The sequence below is a fragment of the Trichoderma ghanense genome (assembly GCF_004382785.1).
Source record: "Trichoderma ghanense strain CCMA-1212 chromosome Unknown scaffold_16, whole genome shotgun sequence".
Lineage (NCBI taxonomy): Eukaryota > Fungi > Ascomycota > Sordariomycetes > Hypocreales > Hypocreaceae > Trichoderma > Trichoderma ghanense.
In genome coordinates, this window is record NW_027395679.1 from 190,483 (window position 1) to 206,283 (window position 15,801).

General features: G+C 53.2%; 5 protein-coding genes across 5 annotated transcripts; 4 read left to right on the top strand and 1 right to left on the bottom strand.

The window, feature by feature from the left end:
• Positions 1–2,358: 2,358 nt before the first annotated feature.
• On the top strand, positions 2,359–4,552 carry CCMA1212_009331 (uncharacterized protein; the record flags this gene model as incomplete). The annotated part of the gene is made up of 3 exons (XM_073706418.1): positions 2,359–2,431; positions 2,509–3,243; positions 3,297–4,552. The coding sequence occupies 3 exons, from the start codon at positions 2,359–2,361 to the stop codon at positions 4,550–4,552; spliced, it is 2,064 nt and encodes a 687-aa protein (XP_073555083.1).
• A 1,147-nt stretch (positions 4,553–5,699) lies between these two features.
• Positions 5,700–7,655, top strand: CCMA1212_009332 (3-hydroxybutyryl-CoA dehydrogenase; the record flags this gene model as incomplete). Its single annotated transcript, XM_073706419.1, has 3 exons — positions 5,700–5,784; positions 5,838–6,473; positions 6,544–7,655. The coding sequence occupies 3 exons, from the start codon at positions 5,700–5,702 to the stop codon at positions 7,653–7,655; spliced, it is 1,833 nt and encodes a 610-aa protein (XP_073555086.1).
• A 930-nt stretch (positions 7,656–8,585) lies between these two features.
• CCMA1212_009333 (uncharacterized protein) lies at positions 8,586–11,058 on the bottom strand (the record flags this gene model as incomplete). The annotated part of the gene is made up of 5 exons (XM_073706420.1): positions 10,907–11,058; positions 10,144–10,827; positions 9,762–10,084; positions 9,282–9,662; positions 8,586–9,168 (listed from the first exon to the last, which is right to left on the bottom strand). The coding sequence occupies exons 1-5, from the start codon at positions 11,054–11,056 to the stop codon at positions 8,586–8,588; spliced, it is 2,121 nt and encodes a 706-aa protein (XP_073555085.1). The 5' UTR covers positions 11,057–11,058.
• A 1,683-nt stretch (positions 11,059–12,741) lies between these two features.
• CCMA1212_009334 (uncharacterized protein) lies at positions 12,742–13,526 on the top strand (the record flags this gene model as incomplete). Its single annotated transcript, XM_073706421.1, has 2 exons — positions 12,742–12,816; positions 12,870–13,526. 2 exons carry the CDS (start codon positions 12,742–12,744, stop codon positions 13,524–13,526), a joined length of 732 nt encoding a protein of 243 aa, XP_073555088.1.
• Positions 13,527–15,398: 1,872 nt separating this feature from the next.
• CCMA1212_009335 (uncharacterized protein) lies at positions 15,399–15,664 on the top strand (the record flags this gene model as incomplete). Its single annotated transcript, XM_073706422.1, has 2 exons — positions 15,399–15,484; positions 15,544–15,664. The coding sequence occupies 2 exons, from the start codon at positions 15,399–15,401 to the stop codon at positions 15,662–15,664; spliced, it is 207 nt and encodes a 68-aa protein (XP_073555087.1).
• Positions 15,665–15,801: the final 137 nt, after the last annotated feature.

Sequence of the window (15,801 nt, forward strand, 5' to 3'; positions counted from 1 at the left end):
ATGGGATCTGTGTGAATTTGCCTGGTATTAGTCGAAAGGGGAATGTTAAATAGTGATGTTGTGAGAATTGCCAAAGGAGGCGGTTTACGGGGTGAGAGGCGGATTTGCGCAGCGGTGGGACTTGCGTGGCACCAACCGAACAGGCCGTGCTTGTCGTCGTTGATGTATGTACATGAACATTGTAAGAAGAGTCTGGATGATTCGCACGCACTCGGATGCTCTATCGTAGGTAGCTTGCATCTGTACGAAGTAACATTTGTCCCTAGATGCACCGGGGCGGAGACGAAATGCATCGCTTTTGCCCGTGTAATCGGCCATATCCAAATATAGGCCCGTTTATAACAAGGATTAATAACACGTCCATGACTGGTGCGAGTCCAAAAAGAAACAACTTGGACGACCATGGGGACAAGCATGGCCTAGGCTCCCCGATTCACCGCTGTCTGACAGCTCTGACATTGAAGTCTTCCAGAGGACGCGGTGCTTCGGGTGCTCGGCTGCGGGCGGGATGCATCACCTTCCAGATCTGTCAACTGCTGCGCCTCTTCTTTTACGAGCTCTAGATTTTACTCATATGTACTCCATAGGTATCAAGGTGAGAATATGCAAAAGAACAAGCACGTTGGTGCAAGTACAGTTTTGAGACCCTCTACGAGTGCGTCCCCGAAAGAGGGGGAATTGTGACTTACAAGCGAGTCTGCCGAATGAAGGCGGCAGCTCCGGATTGGAGTGGAAACGGAGCAGAGCCCGAAGCATAAGCTGCGCGAATGAGGCACGAGGTCCTTTGCTTTTTGCATAGTTTTGATGACTTGATATTCTTCCCATGGCCACGAGTGACTGTGAGATTCGAATGGCTTCAAGGTTTTTTTTGTGCGAATGACGGGCAATAGGGCAACCTGTAAGCGGACCCCTCTTCTTTGATGCTGTTGGTGATGCTACGTTGAATGCTTATTATTGCTAGTTCCTCCTCGGCTAGCCATTCCTTTCGGCTCCATGCCTTGTCAGGTCTGTCTGGATGCTCCGCTTTCCCCGCGTCTTTGTCTCTTTCGGCGCAAGCTCGTTCGGTTCTTGGCGTATGGGGGAAGATTGTGGTGATGGGTGAATGGTGATGGGGTGCTATTCTGTTGTTGGGATGGGTTGCGGATTTGGCTTTCTGCGATGGCTACTTAAGCATCTCCTCGAAGGCGCTTGTATACAACCTGAAAGCTTCCTCGTATTTGTGAGATGACAAGTATCTGTACAAAGGCTCATCTCAGCTTCAGGGTAACTGTACTTTTGCTTCGCGCGTGGAAAATGCGGGAATGCCGCGACGTCGTATCGAGAGAGGAGCTCCCGTAAGGGCATCTCGGCGTTGATGGCGCATGATCTGATTGGAAATCTCGAGAAGTGCCGGCACGTTTGGTTCCTGTGCGAGAACGAGATACAGTTTGCGAGCGTTGTCGCTTCTAGAACCCTGGAGCTGGTAGATGAAAGATGCCACCATTCGTCAGCTGCTGTGTCCATGCAGCCTCTTATTTGATGGTGGTGATACAGTCCATACCCTGCTGCACCCTGAAAGCTAGTTGCTCCATCTGCCTTATAAAGCTAGCTCTTCCCATCTGCTTGAGGTAGCATCTCATTGTTCGCCATGTGATGAATGATATTGTACTGCCGTCTGCCGATCATCAAGGACCGCGTCTGAGCACTTGACTCGAGCCCCGTCGATGCCCTTCCATAGAACCGCCGGCTCCCGCTATTGGCCCCTCCTCTCCGCGCCCAGCCTCCCTGCTTTTAGGCTCCCCGGACGGCGTCTCAGGGCCCCAGAGAAACCCCGCGAACAAGTCGCACAGGAGACACGATGTCACCACCATCCCTCACCTCTCGAGCGTCATTGCCAATCAGCGCCTTGCGGCTCAACTCTGGCGGCCTGCGATAGTTGCGAGTCGTCACGGGGACGCGGCCTGCTGACGGCGAGGGACATTAAGATTTATTGCCCTGCAAGTGTCCCGCAACGCCGAGGCGCGGCGAGGAAAAGAGAGGCCGAGAAAGGATCCAAAAGGGAGCCGGGTTGCTGTGTTGATGTTGTGTTGTGTGAGTGGAGGGGCGGGAGAATAGATTGCAACAACAGGGAGAGAAGCAAGAAACAAGAAAGACTATCAAGAGGAAAAGGAAAGTCGCAGCGGATGTGTATAACGCGAGGGAGAAGCGCATAGGACCGACCATAAATACGTGCAAGGGATAGAGAGACGATGGAGATGCATTCCGGATGGGACTGTAAGGACACACAGCCGAACCCCCCCCTTCTCTTCTTTCTGTTTCATCATCGTCTCTGTTTTCCTCTCGTCGTGGTCTTGCTCGGACGACACATATCGAACAATCATGTTGAACAAAAAGTTGACTTTTGCTTTAGCAGTAGCACAGATACCGCTTGCCGGTGCTGCCACCTCGACGCGTGAGCCTCTCACTTGCTTGTCATTTTCATCTCATCCTTTGTTAGATTGATTGCATTTGCTTATTGCTTTCGGACAGTCCGGCCATGGACATTCTCTCCCTTGCCGCTCGGCTCGGTCAAGCCCACCGGCTGGCTGCTCGGCGAGATGACGGCCATGGCAAACGGCGAGGCCGGCCACGAGCACGACTTTTACGTCTACGTCAACCAGTCCAGCTGGCTCAACACGCCGGGCAAGGGCGGCTCCGAGTACAGCTCGCTCAACGAGGCGCTGCCGTACTGGTTCAACGGGCTGGTGCCGCTGGCGTATCAGCTCGACGACGAGAGGCTCAAGACGCAGGTCCACGACGTTGCGGACACGGTCCTGGATTTCCAGGCGCCTGATGGATGGATCGGGCCCGAGGTGGGCGATGCGCGCAACTTTTGGGCTCGCACGCCGTTTTTCCTTGGTTTGACGCAGTTGGTCGAGGCGAACAGCTCGTGGGAGGATCGAGTCGTTACGGCGCTGCGGCGGTTCATGACGCTGGCGAACAAGATGCTGCACAACAACAGCCAGGGGCACGCAAACTGCGTCAGTTCCGTAGACTGCACCTGGGGGCAGGCAAGGGTGCACGATCTCATCATTACGATCCAGTGGCTGCTGGAAAAGTATCCGTCGGACCAGGATTCGCTGCTGTGGGACAACATGAACCTGTTCTACGCCCAGACGAACTACAAGTGGGCGGACTGGTACACAGAGGGAGTGTTTCAGGAGGTTGTGAATCCGAATAACGCGTCCAACTTTCCGTACATCCACGGCGTCAACGTTGGTCAAGGTATGTGAAGTTTTGTGACGGAAGTATCAGTACTAGAATCTCACATGAGACAGGCCTCAAAGCATCATCTGTCATCTACAGAATGACTGGGGACAACGAAATGCTCGTAAAGAGCCAAAACGCCGTCGACTGGACCTTTCAGTACCACGGCTCGGCCTCTGGGTCCGTCCTCGCCGACGAGAGGGAGCGCGACCTGGCCCCTTACATCGGCAGCGAGCTCTGCACGGCCGTCGAGACAAGCTACTCCCTGGCCTACATGTACCAGGTCCTCGGCAACAACTCGTACGCTGACCGAGCCGAGAGGACCATCTTCAACGCGTTCCCCGTGATGCTCACGGGCGACAAGTGGGCGCACCAGTACATGGACCAACCCAACCAGCCGTTCGCCCTCAGCACCATCGCCCCCGACGGCAGCGTGCCGCAGGTTTTCACGACGGCAAACAGCGGCGTGGCCACGACGTTCGGCATGGAGCCGCTGTATCCCTGCTGCACGGTGAACCACCCCCAGGGATATCCCAAGTTCGTCTCCAACAGCTGGGTGATGTACAACGGCGGCCTGGCCCACGCCCTGCTGAGTCCCTCGACGGTGACGACGGTGGTGAACGGTGGCGCCGTGCAGGTTGAGTGCGAGACAAACTATCCCTTCAGCAACGTGCTTCGATATGCGGTGACTGCAGACAAGCCCTTTACGCTGTACCTGCGCATGCCCGAGTGGTCCAACAGCAAGATGTCTACCCTGTCTCAGTCTGGCGCGTCCACGTCCCGCCTCACGCCTGATGCCGATCCGACGACGGGCATGACCAAGATCTCTGTGAGCCCCGGCAAGACGACAATCACGTACGTTATCGTTGCGGGCGTGAGAACCGAGCCGCGGCCCAACGACAGCGTTGCTGTGTTTTACGGCAACTTGCTCTACGCGCTGGACGTGGGCTTCTCGCAGACTTCGTCTCTGCCACACGCGTACTACGACCCCAGCGGCCCTGGAATCTCCGGCCTGCCCTTTGCAGAGCTGCGGGACTACTATGTCAACAGCACGAAGCCGTGGAACGTCGCCATTGATCCCTCGACGCTGCAATACCATGGCGCAAGCGACTCGGCGACTCTGCCTGATCCCATCTTTGAGCAGGGCGCGCCGCCGAACTACATGACTGTCGACGGCTGCGAGATCTCCTGGCCGCTGTATCTTGGCGTGACGCCGGATGTGCCGCCGCTGGAGAGGACGTGTGTCGGGGAGAGGCAGTCGTACAGGCTTGTGCCGTACGGGGGGGCCAAGGTGCACATGTCGGATTTGCCAACAGTAACGTTTTAGACGGTTTAGATGGGCGCTATCGGAGAGTTTGCGTGAGCGAGATCGTGGGTGTTGGAGTCTTTTCGCTGTATATATGATTGCTTGATTGCTCCCCTTTCCCTGTTATATCTCGCTTTAGAGTACTCAGTATCAATACCTCTCTATCAAGTATAACCTTTCAGGATGACTTGAGTCGAGATCAAGTAGACAACGCCACCGCTGGACAGGCCCCTTGACGTATGGCTCCCGGCAGCTGTTGTGCTCGCTGGTGAAGCCCGGTTGCCGCGGAGAGCGGCATGCTGCCCCTTTCTAAGACGTTGGTGTCGTGTTGTACTTCAGTGTTCTTTCCGACCTCGGTTCGTCTTGTGAACCCGAGTAGAAGTCATCGTTCTGCCGTCTTTATTCTGCATTTAGTCCGGTTACGTCGGAATCGTTTTGCCGAAGACGTCGGGTCACTCAGTCTTGAAAGGGTACTTAATATGTGGCTAGATATGTATAGCCAGCTAGTAGGCCGAGGTCTACGGGGAATAGGGTGTATAAGTTCTCAGTCCTCTCGTATATTACTCATTTTCCGGGAACGACTAACGAAGGCGTCTCATCCTTGGACTCGGGTCAGCGAGCCATCACCTAGTTTATAGCCAATCACGACTCAGCGATCAGATGCCGCTGAATCATTCTATTGTTAAGATGAACAGCACCCGCGCGAGAAGCACAGTAAACAAATCTGACAGGATTAACAGCAAACACAGCTCGGTTTCATATTTCCCAATTCTGTGTATTCGCGAACTCGACATGTCAGCGCCAGGAGTTTGACCGAATCAGATGACTTCTTCGAGTGGCAGCGCTCCTAGAGCCGCGGCAAGCTTTCGAGATAATGGACCTCGGGAGTCTGATGTGGCGGGATGACGAGAGACGGAGCGGAAGTAAGAGCCGATTTGGCGGGCATCAAGGTTGATTATCTTGCACCACGAGTGAGAATCGATGAGCTGCAGGTGTGTTGACGTAGGAGGTGAGTTGATACGGTTGTAATGAGTGCCATTCTAAGAGAAGGTATATAATACTGAGCAAAGTCTGTTGAATGTCAGCCCTTCTCTGACCGATGGCTCAAACATCGCCATTTCGAAGATCCAAGTAGCATATCGGGGGGCTCTATATACTGCACATCGTAATGGTCACAGCGTGGCAGCCCCCTCTCAACTATCGCAGTCGGCCTGTTGCCGTTCTCGGGGCCGGTGTCCTTGGCCGTAGAATAGGTATGTATCAAAGAGGACCATGGCAGGGGCCAAGGTTAACAACAACTCAATAGCTTGCGTATGGGCATCGACAGGATACACCGTCAAGATCCGAGACCCTAGCAAACAGCAACGTGAGGACGGCGTTGCCTACGTGAAAGAGAATGTGGCCTCGTACGCACAAAAGACTGGCAAGACGCCGGGAAAAGTGATGGCGTTTGAAGACATGGAAGACGCTGTCGCAGATGCTTGGATGGTCATAGAGGCCGTTCCGGAGAAGCTAGAATTGAAGATTGACGTCTTTGCCGAGCTGGACGCTCTTGCGCCTGCTGACTGCATTTTAGCAACAAACTCATCCTCATACAAGTCATCTCAACTCATAGGCAAAGTTTCTCCTGCCAGAAAGTCTCAGGTCTTGAACACACACTACTTTAGGCCACCAGAATGCATGTTGGTCGAAGTCATGACCTGCGGCCACACGGCAGAGGCACTCATCCCGTTCGTGGTGGAACGGCTACGAAAAGCAGGACTGATGCCGTATGTTGCGAGGAAAGAATCCACTGGCCTCATCATCAATCGCCTCTGGGCTGCTGTTAAACGCGAGACTTTGACCATTCTTGCCGAAGGGGTGTCTGTTCCGGAGGAAATCGACGCCTTGTGGAAGGAGATTTTTGCCAACAGTCGTTTGTCGCCTTGCTCAACTATGGACTGTAAGTGCATCGCAAAAGAGAAGACCGATGTAGGATGGGGCAGCAGTTCGACTAACGAGTGAATCATTAGTGGTTGGTTTGGACACGGTGGCTTTCATCGAGGAGCATTACATCGCAGAGCTTGGCTTGTCCCCTGAGAAAACCGTGGACTTCTTGAAGAAGAACTACTTGGACCACGGTAAACTGGGCGCCAAGTGTGCAAAAGGCGGCCTCTATCCTCCTTCTTCAACCCAAGCAATTGTCAAAAACGGCGTATTGAGCGAGCCAAAGCTTCTTGTCCTGGACGTTGGTCTATCTGCTGCTGAGCCAACGATGAGCTCGGGCCAGATCCTGCAGTTCGGCCTAGATGGAAAGCCTCCAAAGGTCCTCGTTCAAAATCAGCCTTTGCCTGATGGCATCGGTATTGATCAGCCGGGCGGTCGTATGTTTTGGACCAATATGGGCTATCCGGGAAAGCCTGACGGGTCTGTTTGCTCCGCCAACCTCGACGGGTCAGACGTCTGCACCATTCTCACCCCTGGAACGGTCAACACGCCCAAGCAACTAGCAGTGGAGAGTGCCAGCAAGAAGCTCTACTTTTGTGATCGCGAAGGCCTTTCTGTGTTCCGCTGCAACTTCGACGGCTCCGATCTGGAGCGACTGATCCAGAACGGCAGTTCTGAAAACGAGGAGGACATGCGGGATGCCACGAACTGGTGTGTTGGCATCGCTGTTTCTCCGAAACTGGGTAAATTCTACTGGAGTCAAAAGGGGCCGTCAAAGGGCAACAAGGGACGCATCTTGTGCGCCAATATCGCAACGCCCAAAGGTCAATCGGCGCCATCGAGAGATGATGTCCAGTGCCTCGCGGAGGGCCTCCCCGAACCAGTGGACCTTGAGGTGGATGGAGAATCGTGCACTCTGTACTGGACTGATCGCGGCGAGATTCCTTTCGGCAACTCTTTGAACAGGTTGAAGTTGGACAAGGCTGGTCTCGCGGCAAAGACGGCCTCCTCGGGCGGCCATGAGGTGTTGACCAGGCATTTCAAGGAAGGGGTTGGCTTGAAGCTGGATACCAAGAACGGGCGCATCTACGTGACGGATCTCGGTGGCCGCATCTACCAGTGCGATGTTGATGGGAAGAACAAGACGGTCATCTATTCGGACGACTATCGAGCCTTTACTGGCATCACTCTGCTATGAGTGTACTTGCTTGTCTAATGGTTTTCCGATGCGAAATGAAAGCATAGTCTATTATATCCTTTTGATCCGGGAGTCTTCCTTTCTTTAGAAACATCACTAGGCAATCGTAAAAGCCCGGTCGTGGAAGACAACTTTCACGAGGTAACGTCGTAAAACCTGAAACCTCCAGCCTCATACCCTATTGTAGACTAGGCTCACCTAATCTTCCACTTCGTTTCTGAAGTTCTGATACTCCGTTGCATCAGTCAATCACCTTGACCAAGATTCTCCACCACCAGCCTACGCCGGATATGTTCGGTGTTAGGGCCCTCCATTGCTACAAGATATAGCCTCCTCCTAGATCACCTCACGCCACCCGCCCACCCCCACATGATTAACTGGCATCAGGTCAAATCAGACGTGTTTTGTCTTAGTGCCGCATACTTGAACAGACGAGCTTCTCATGAGAGTCACCATGCTCTTGATATGGGGCTTTGGTTCCGAATTCGAATCGTGAATCGACGAGCGGCTGTCAGGTGGCGTTGCTGGGTTGTAGAACATGTTAGTGTCCCTCCCCCATGTCCCCCAACCTGAAGGGTCTCGGGACCTGGTTGCAAATGCCGTCTCCCGTCATTATTCATTTCTACTGGCTGTTCATGTCTTCACGACTCATGGATGAAGCCGCATTGCTCTTACTAATAACTAGCGAGGGCAGTGGAGACTGCTGCTGTTGGGCCTCATCACCGAGTACTACTCCGCCGCAAGATTAACGGACCTTCTTGGCCCCTCGGGCTACCCTCGTGTAGCTTTGGGTATCGCCCAACGACAAAACTCAAGTCATGTGAAGCGTACGAAGCGGCAGATGCTTCTCGAAACCCCTCCCAAACCAAGGACAGTCTCTCCCTCAAAATCCAGCCAGAAGGCAAAGGCTAAATACAATCTTCCTCGCCGTCATGCCTCATCCTCATCCTCATCCAGAATGTTGGTATAATCTCTCAGCATGGCATTGTGCTCAAAGTCCTCAGCCTGCCTTTCAACAGTAGCGTTGCTTGGATCCGACCCAGCCATGTCCAAGTCCGCCATGAAAGTGGCCCGAATCTCGCCAAACTTTTTGAGAAAGTGGTCCGCTCTGAGATCTTGCAGGATTCGTCGAGCCGTGCTGCTTGTTATGCTCCCCTTTCGCATGGCCATGGACAAGAGCGCTCTCGAAATGGAGGCAGTCACCCGCCACGACCGGCGCAGACGTTCATAGCCGTACACACAGAGCAGGAAGTAAAAGAACCAGTCTTCATCCTTGGGGGTGCTGAGGAGCTCATTGGTGAGGTAGATCAAGGCTGTATGCCACAGGACGGAATACGTGGATGACGCAAAATGGAGCCTGAACTTGAGGACAAGCTCCTTCAACTGAGCAATCGAAGCGGCATAAACAATATCCGGGGAGCTGATGCTCCTGGTGAGGGTCCGAAGGTGAGCAACCCCAAACTCCTGGATGCACGGCTTGAAGAGGCAGAGAACGGCAGTATGGAACCATATGCTAATATCAGAGAGGCCCACGGAGTCAGCACCGACACAAAGCGAGAAAAAAAAAACAAAAAAAAACTAATGTTGCTTCAAGGTGGACGTAGATTGGAGCAGAGACAAACTTACTGCAGTACTTGGACGTAGTGCGGGTTCTGGTTGGCTCGCAGGAGGTGTGACGGGAGAGTGTTGCTCCAAGCGAGCAGCTGGCGGAACTTAAGCTCCGCGAAGTACAAAATCCCGTGGCTGGTCAGAGACGATTGCCGCTCGTCATACGCTAGACTGACCTCATACATGATGCTCCAGAACTCGCACAAGTAGGGAAACACGGTCCCCATGTACCGCGACTGGGTCTCGGGCTCGGGCTCGGGCTCTGGCCCTGGTATGGGCGGAGACCCAAAGCTTGTGGCTGGAGAGGCGGCCTCGACGTTCTCCATGCCGGGTATGGGCAGGTTCGGGGGACTCCGAGGGCCCAGTAATCCCGGCTGGCGGTAGAAGAGCGATATGAGGCTACAGGCCCGGGTAGGGCGAGGAGGAGGGTGTCCGTGAGCACACAATGAACCATTCTCGAGTCTACGCAAGGAGCAAGGAAAAAGAGAGACTACAAACCTGATCCAGTTGAACGACCCCCACGCGGTGTGCAGGTAAGCACTGGCTGCCTCTGTCGGCAGCTTGTCGACGCTGGGCTTCGCATGGCTATGCTCGTCGACGCCAAAGAGGCCCATTCTGATGGCCATCTGGGTGGCCTGCGATGTGTACGACAGCACAGCATGGTCCCTCCCTTGGCCGAGGTAGCCCAAGCTTAGAAAGAGAGCGGCAGCCAGGTTGAGGAGCGAGTCAGACTCTCGTTCCGTCCTCCATATGGTCTCGGCCTCGGCGCAGAAGTCGGCCGCGAGAGCATCGATATCTGGCTCGACCGCGCTGTACATTTGCTAAAATTACTCGTGTTAGCTGTGTGGATCGACAGCTCGACGGCAAAGGCATTATTCACACAGGCCCAATACAGCAGCGAGCTCACTAGCAATGGGGAACAGTAGTCATGCTTATGATGGACCAGGTCCGACACGAAGAGGTTGGGGTCGAAGTAGCCCAGCATGGGGTGGTCCGTCTCCAGATACATGGAGATGGCGCGAGCCGCCGTCTCGTTGGATATCGGAGCATTCGTCCAGTGACTGATGTCAAGCTGGTACAGCCGGGCATCGCAGAGCGGCGCCTGAGACTCGGTGGGATCGTGATCCCAGAGCATGCGTCGACGAGAGGGGAAGGGGGAGGAAGATTGATGGTCATTTTCCATCGTGGTGAGCCGTTGGTACTCTTCCCTCGGCAGAGCCTGCGGATGAAGCGGCGGCAGAAACGGGTAGGCAATCGGATTCTGCGACCCGAGCTGGAGGGTATGGAAAGAATTGTCCATGGTCGCCACAGCATGGCGGAGCTCCGACGGCTGATGGATCGCGGAGATGCCCCCTCGCAGCGTCGACAGAATCACGGCCGCGTCCGTCTCGCTCTTGAGATACCGCAGCATGCGGATGGCCTCCCTCTCCGGCAGGCTGTCGAGGCGCCGCATCACCTCGACGAGGAGCTTCTGCGCCTCCGGGGTGAGCTTGTAGTCGTCACGGTACGTGCATCGGACGGTAAGCCCCCGGCATGAGGAACACGTTGGGCGCAAGCCATCACACTATCAAACTATCATTAACATCATCACGAGGAGAGCGCATATGATTATGAGCTCTTTGGCGACCATCAGGTGTAATTACCCGGGTTTTCTTTCGACGGCAAGCATTGCAAGCGACCGACACGCCGCTGCGACGCCGCTTGAGCTGCTGCGAGCTCGACGACGCGTCCGCGGTGCCCGGCGCCTGCCCGGGGACGGTCGGGAGGAGCGGTATGTAATACCGCTTCTTCATCTCTCCTCAGACGTGTGTCGCGCGTCAGAATGGCAGCTTTGATGCAATACGATGACAACACCAGGAAGAGAATCCGGGGATGGTGGATGTCTGAATCTTTCTGTCAACTCTACATAGCCAGCTGTGAGAAAAGGTGCTTTCCCAACAGTTTCAGCTCCGCGCGCAGGGACAGTGCAGTTTGAGTTGCCTCTCTTTCAGGCATGTTTCTCGATGCTCAGCGCTGCGTGGCAACTTCTCTCCGCGTTGCTCCAGTCAAAAATCACTGTGCAGAAGCCCTTTGGCCTCAGCGTCGTTCCAGATAAGGGGGGTTGGTGACCGACATGGCTCCAAATAACCAATCAGACGGCGTACGGAGCAAGCTGTGATGTCATGTGCGCGTGATGAACAGAATAATTTAATTAGAATTTTGAATTTGAAACCTGTTGATGGGCGTCTGCAGAGAAGTCTGGTGGGCAGAGGCAAGATTCTGCAGGCCGGGCCTGCACTTCTCCAATCAACTCCAACAGGAATGAAAGAAGCTTCTTTAGTAAGAAAGATTACTAAGGTGAAAAGAGCGTATAATCGACATGCTGATTGTCGTTTCTGCATGTGTCTCAACTGGATTGGATCGCTTCACGTGTCAAATTCGCCCTTGATGCGAATCTGGGTGGCGGAGCAACCTGACAGCAACAACTGATAAACGGGCGAAAAGGAAGAATAGAAGAAATAGGAGTATCGGACCCATGCTAACAAGTCCTCCTACGAGTATTCATGCAACGGGAGGTACAAAGAGTTCAGATCTGAAAGATGTGGCGAGTAACGGCTCGTCGTAGGCTCTTCAGCCTATCACGGTCTCAACTACCGCTCATTATTGCAACTTGTAGAGGAAACCTATTATTCTAGATATGCCACACATGTGCATATTCTTCGCATTTCTGGTTTCAGAACTACGTCTTCGTGATCGAGCCCGCGGCAATCTGGCTACGTGGTGATGGACCATCGCTATGGTGCTATTATTCTCTCCTACGCACTTGTTACATCCACATATGCGTGTAAATGACTGCTTATCGATGAAAATTTGATTGATAGACATGCCTTCCACAAAACTCCTAACACATCATCTGTATCTGTACGTTACTCTTCGGGTTAACCCTTACTACTAGTAGGATTAACAGCGACAGACGAAGATCAGGGTGGTTGCCTAGGACATCTTTTGACAAATGTCAACGAACACGTTCCGAAAAAAAAACAAAACAATATAGCAAAGTTGGTGGAAAAAGGAACGTAACGGGAATCGTTGCCCGCTCACCAAGATCTAGGGGCGGACATGGTGGCCACGTCGTAGCGTCAGGGCCGCATATCGATCTTAGTCCGGGGCAAGAGAGGCGGGATGCAGAATTTCTCAGAAGCTAGAGCACGAAATGGATGGTTGACAATGCCATTGGACGAAGCTGGAGGCTCCTTATTGCCAGCCAAGACCACGATCTTGCGGAGTCCACAACCACGGACTCGCCTTGCCGCCCCCCTGTCTCGGAGGTCACTCCGGTTCAAGCCATTGGCCTGACAAACCTCAGCTGCAGGTGACAACATGGTGGCTTTGTACTTATTCTATTCCGCCGAAGGGCATATTTAAGGCTGAGAAGTGGACACCTTTTCCACCTGGCATGTGAGAGATTAAGTAGCCCTTCAAAAAGGAACTCACAATCATGTCACTGCCCAGCTTCATCCTCACTCCAGCCGCACACTCGGAAGCACTGGAGCCTGCGTTCAAGGCGAGAAAGGTAGGTAGCCACAGGTTCTGAACTGCCCGCATTACCGATTCTGATTCCCAAAGTTGACCCACGGCTGGGTTGCCACGACCTCGATCACGGCCGACCCTGTGCTGAGTCACGCCGACAAGCAGTCGAACACGATTCAGAACACGTTTCTCCCTCTACAGGCCGCCGATTACAAGATGCTACAGCAAACCTCACCCGGTTCCTGCATAGAGCCTCAGAGGATGGATTTTGCTGCTCCTGCCGAGGGGTACCTGTTTCCGGTCACGCCTCAGGGCGAAACCGCTTCGTTGGACGCCTGGCTACATGTTCCAGACTGTCAGCCCGAGTCGTCGATATACCAGACCGTGCCGGCGCATCAAGACCTCAACGTCTTCCAGCCGCTATGGTCAGCCGAGGAAGTGGCGTTCGAAGCATCCAACTTGGAAACTTTCAGTGCAATCTCATATCCTCAAGCGCCCATCTCGGGGGATATGGAGCCCTTGAAACAGGATATAGAGCAATATCAACTGCCATCGGACGCTATACCGCCGCACGAGAGCATTTTGCAACCGAAAACAGACGTTCCGGCTCACTCAGAACCGAAGGCGAAAAACAAAGTAGCTCAAGGACAGGTTGTCGACCAAGTGCTGGGCGCTCTGCGCCAGATGGATTGTGATATAAGGGCCTACAACCGGCAACACATGGCCGATATAGCCGGCAGCCTCCTACTCTGAGGAGTCTGGACATTTTATTTCTGTTTATTGCGTTTGGGTGGCTTTTGTTCATGTTCATTGTCGGAACATCAGTGCATAGCGGAATGATATTTAGTACCACAGCGCCCAAGCGATAACATTCACAATCTTGATATCTCGTCAGGGATTTTATGCTATTTTCGATACATAATGTCTAGATTCTCACTCTATCAGACCTTGAGATCTGAAATTTCCTTCTCAGATCATACAGAGAGTCATTCACCGCTGACCTTTTCTGAGAGAAATTCGAAATAACCGCCTCTTTTGACTCCCTCGCTGCTGTATGGGCGCCAGCCGTGCATAAGCGTGCCGAGACTGGTTGGACGGGTTGCAGCTGGCTTTAGAAGTAGGATGAAACCCAGTAACGCTACGAGTACTAAAATCGCGCCCGAGATCATCGAGGGTTCGCATCATGGATAGTCAAGATACTGCACAGCGGCGTAGGGGCAATTTGTCCGTGTTAGAGAGTTTTTGTCGCGGACCATTTCTCCGGATCAGGGTCCACTGCTGCTTTCACTATAATAGTGGTCTCGCAGGTTGGTTGGCTGTCATTATATAGGCAGCATCCTTGTCAGTAGTGGCTGCTAGTCATGGGGCTTGTCTGGGCTCCGAAAGGTGTGGCGTTGCTGTGATATACACTGCGACTAGATGGCTAAATACCTTGCCCACTCGCGATGTACTGCCTTAGTAGGGTATAGTGATATGAAGGATAGTCCGAGCTTCATTCAGTGCCTGATTTCTCATTTTCAGTAACCCAAAACATCCTGGTCATGTTACCGGATGATGCCTTATTCTTCCACGTCCCATCTTCAGGGAGTCTGTTTGTCATGTTCATCAAATTCACAACCTCTCACACCAACCATTCTAGAATTTCAGGCAACAAAAGGCGTCTCGTATCAACTGCCTGCCTGGCCTGAATGCCCCGGTGTAAGTCTCTCGGTCAGCCTGGCAAAGCCCCGTCCTCACCGCGCTCGAGGTCGAAAAATCCAGGCACACAAATGTGGCTGATGAGCTGGTTGTCTTTGATGCCTGGCTCAATAGGCTTCAAACGGTTTCTTCATCCTCGCCTTCCATTTTCCACGATATTACTACATAGTAGTTTCGCGAGAGAATTCGTTCCGTCCCTTGCGGTGCAGGCTAGGCGATGGGCGCAGCGGGCAGTGTCAGCCAAAGCATCCAATCACCCTCGCCATCATATATGACCATCGCGTGGTTCGTCGATTTCAAGCCTCTCGCCATAGAGAAAAACACCAGCTGATTCGATCCTGCGAAACGGAAGCATCTCACCGCCGCTTCACCTTCCCACACCGACGCCCAAGTATCTATTCAATAGTCTACAACCGCAGGGATAAGCCACGACTTGACTGAATGCAAACAGTGAGCAACTGGGTTCCACGTCTGTAGGCGTTGCCTGTCTCGACGCCCTCTAGGCTCTCACCATGCAAGCAAGGAAAGACAACCAGCAAAGCCACGCCTGCGCCGCCCTTTGAAGTTTCCCTTCAGCTTTATCTACACCTCGATTGGCACGAGAAAAAAAAAAGCCAGAATTCTTAATCAGAGGACCACATCACCAGGCATCGGTCAAAAGGCATGCTCGTAGATTCTCCAAGGATGTGATCTCAGATGGGAGAGGCCTCACCCACCTTCAGTCAAGGCCGTTCCAGACCATGTCAGGTCGAACAGTGACATCGACCGCCTATAAAACAAAGCGGAATAGGAATTGTAAAAGCCTGAGAATCTCCAAACTTGACATTTCATTTTCGACATTTACTTTTGACATTTCATTTCGAGACCTGTTGTGACTACTGTTTCTGATAAGCCCGCACAAACCATCCTTTGCACTTTGTAACGACGATGCCTGGACAGCCCCCGGCAAATAGGGACCCGAGGCAAGGAGCAGGCGGTCACTCTGCCAATAGGCAAACCCAAGGAGCTTCAAGGTAGAATTTTGTACTCGAAACGCTTAGCATAGTACAGGGCGGCTGATGATGAGATGCAGGTCCGGGAACGGCTCGTCTAGTTATTCCTTGAACCGGTGGCTGTCCACCCGCGAGAGACACGAGACGTGGGACTGGGAGCAGAAGACGAAGCAGAGGACTGACAAGAACAACAAGCTATAAGCAGATGGCGTTCGACGAATTAAAAAGGAGCAAAACACAAAGACACTCCCTCGAAAAGCCGCGGTCAAGCTCCGCGTTCAGGTATGACATATTCATCATTCATGTGATCGTATCATCATTCCAAAGACAAAGCGGCT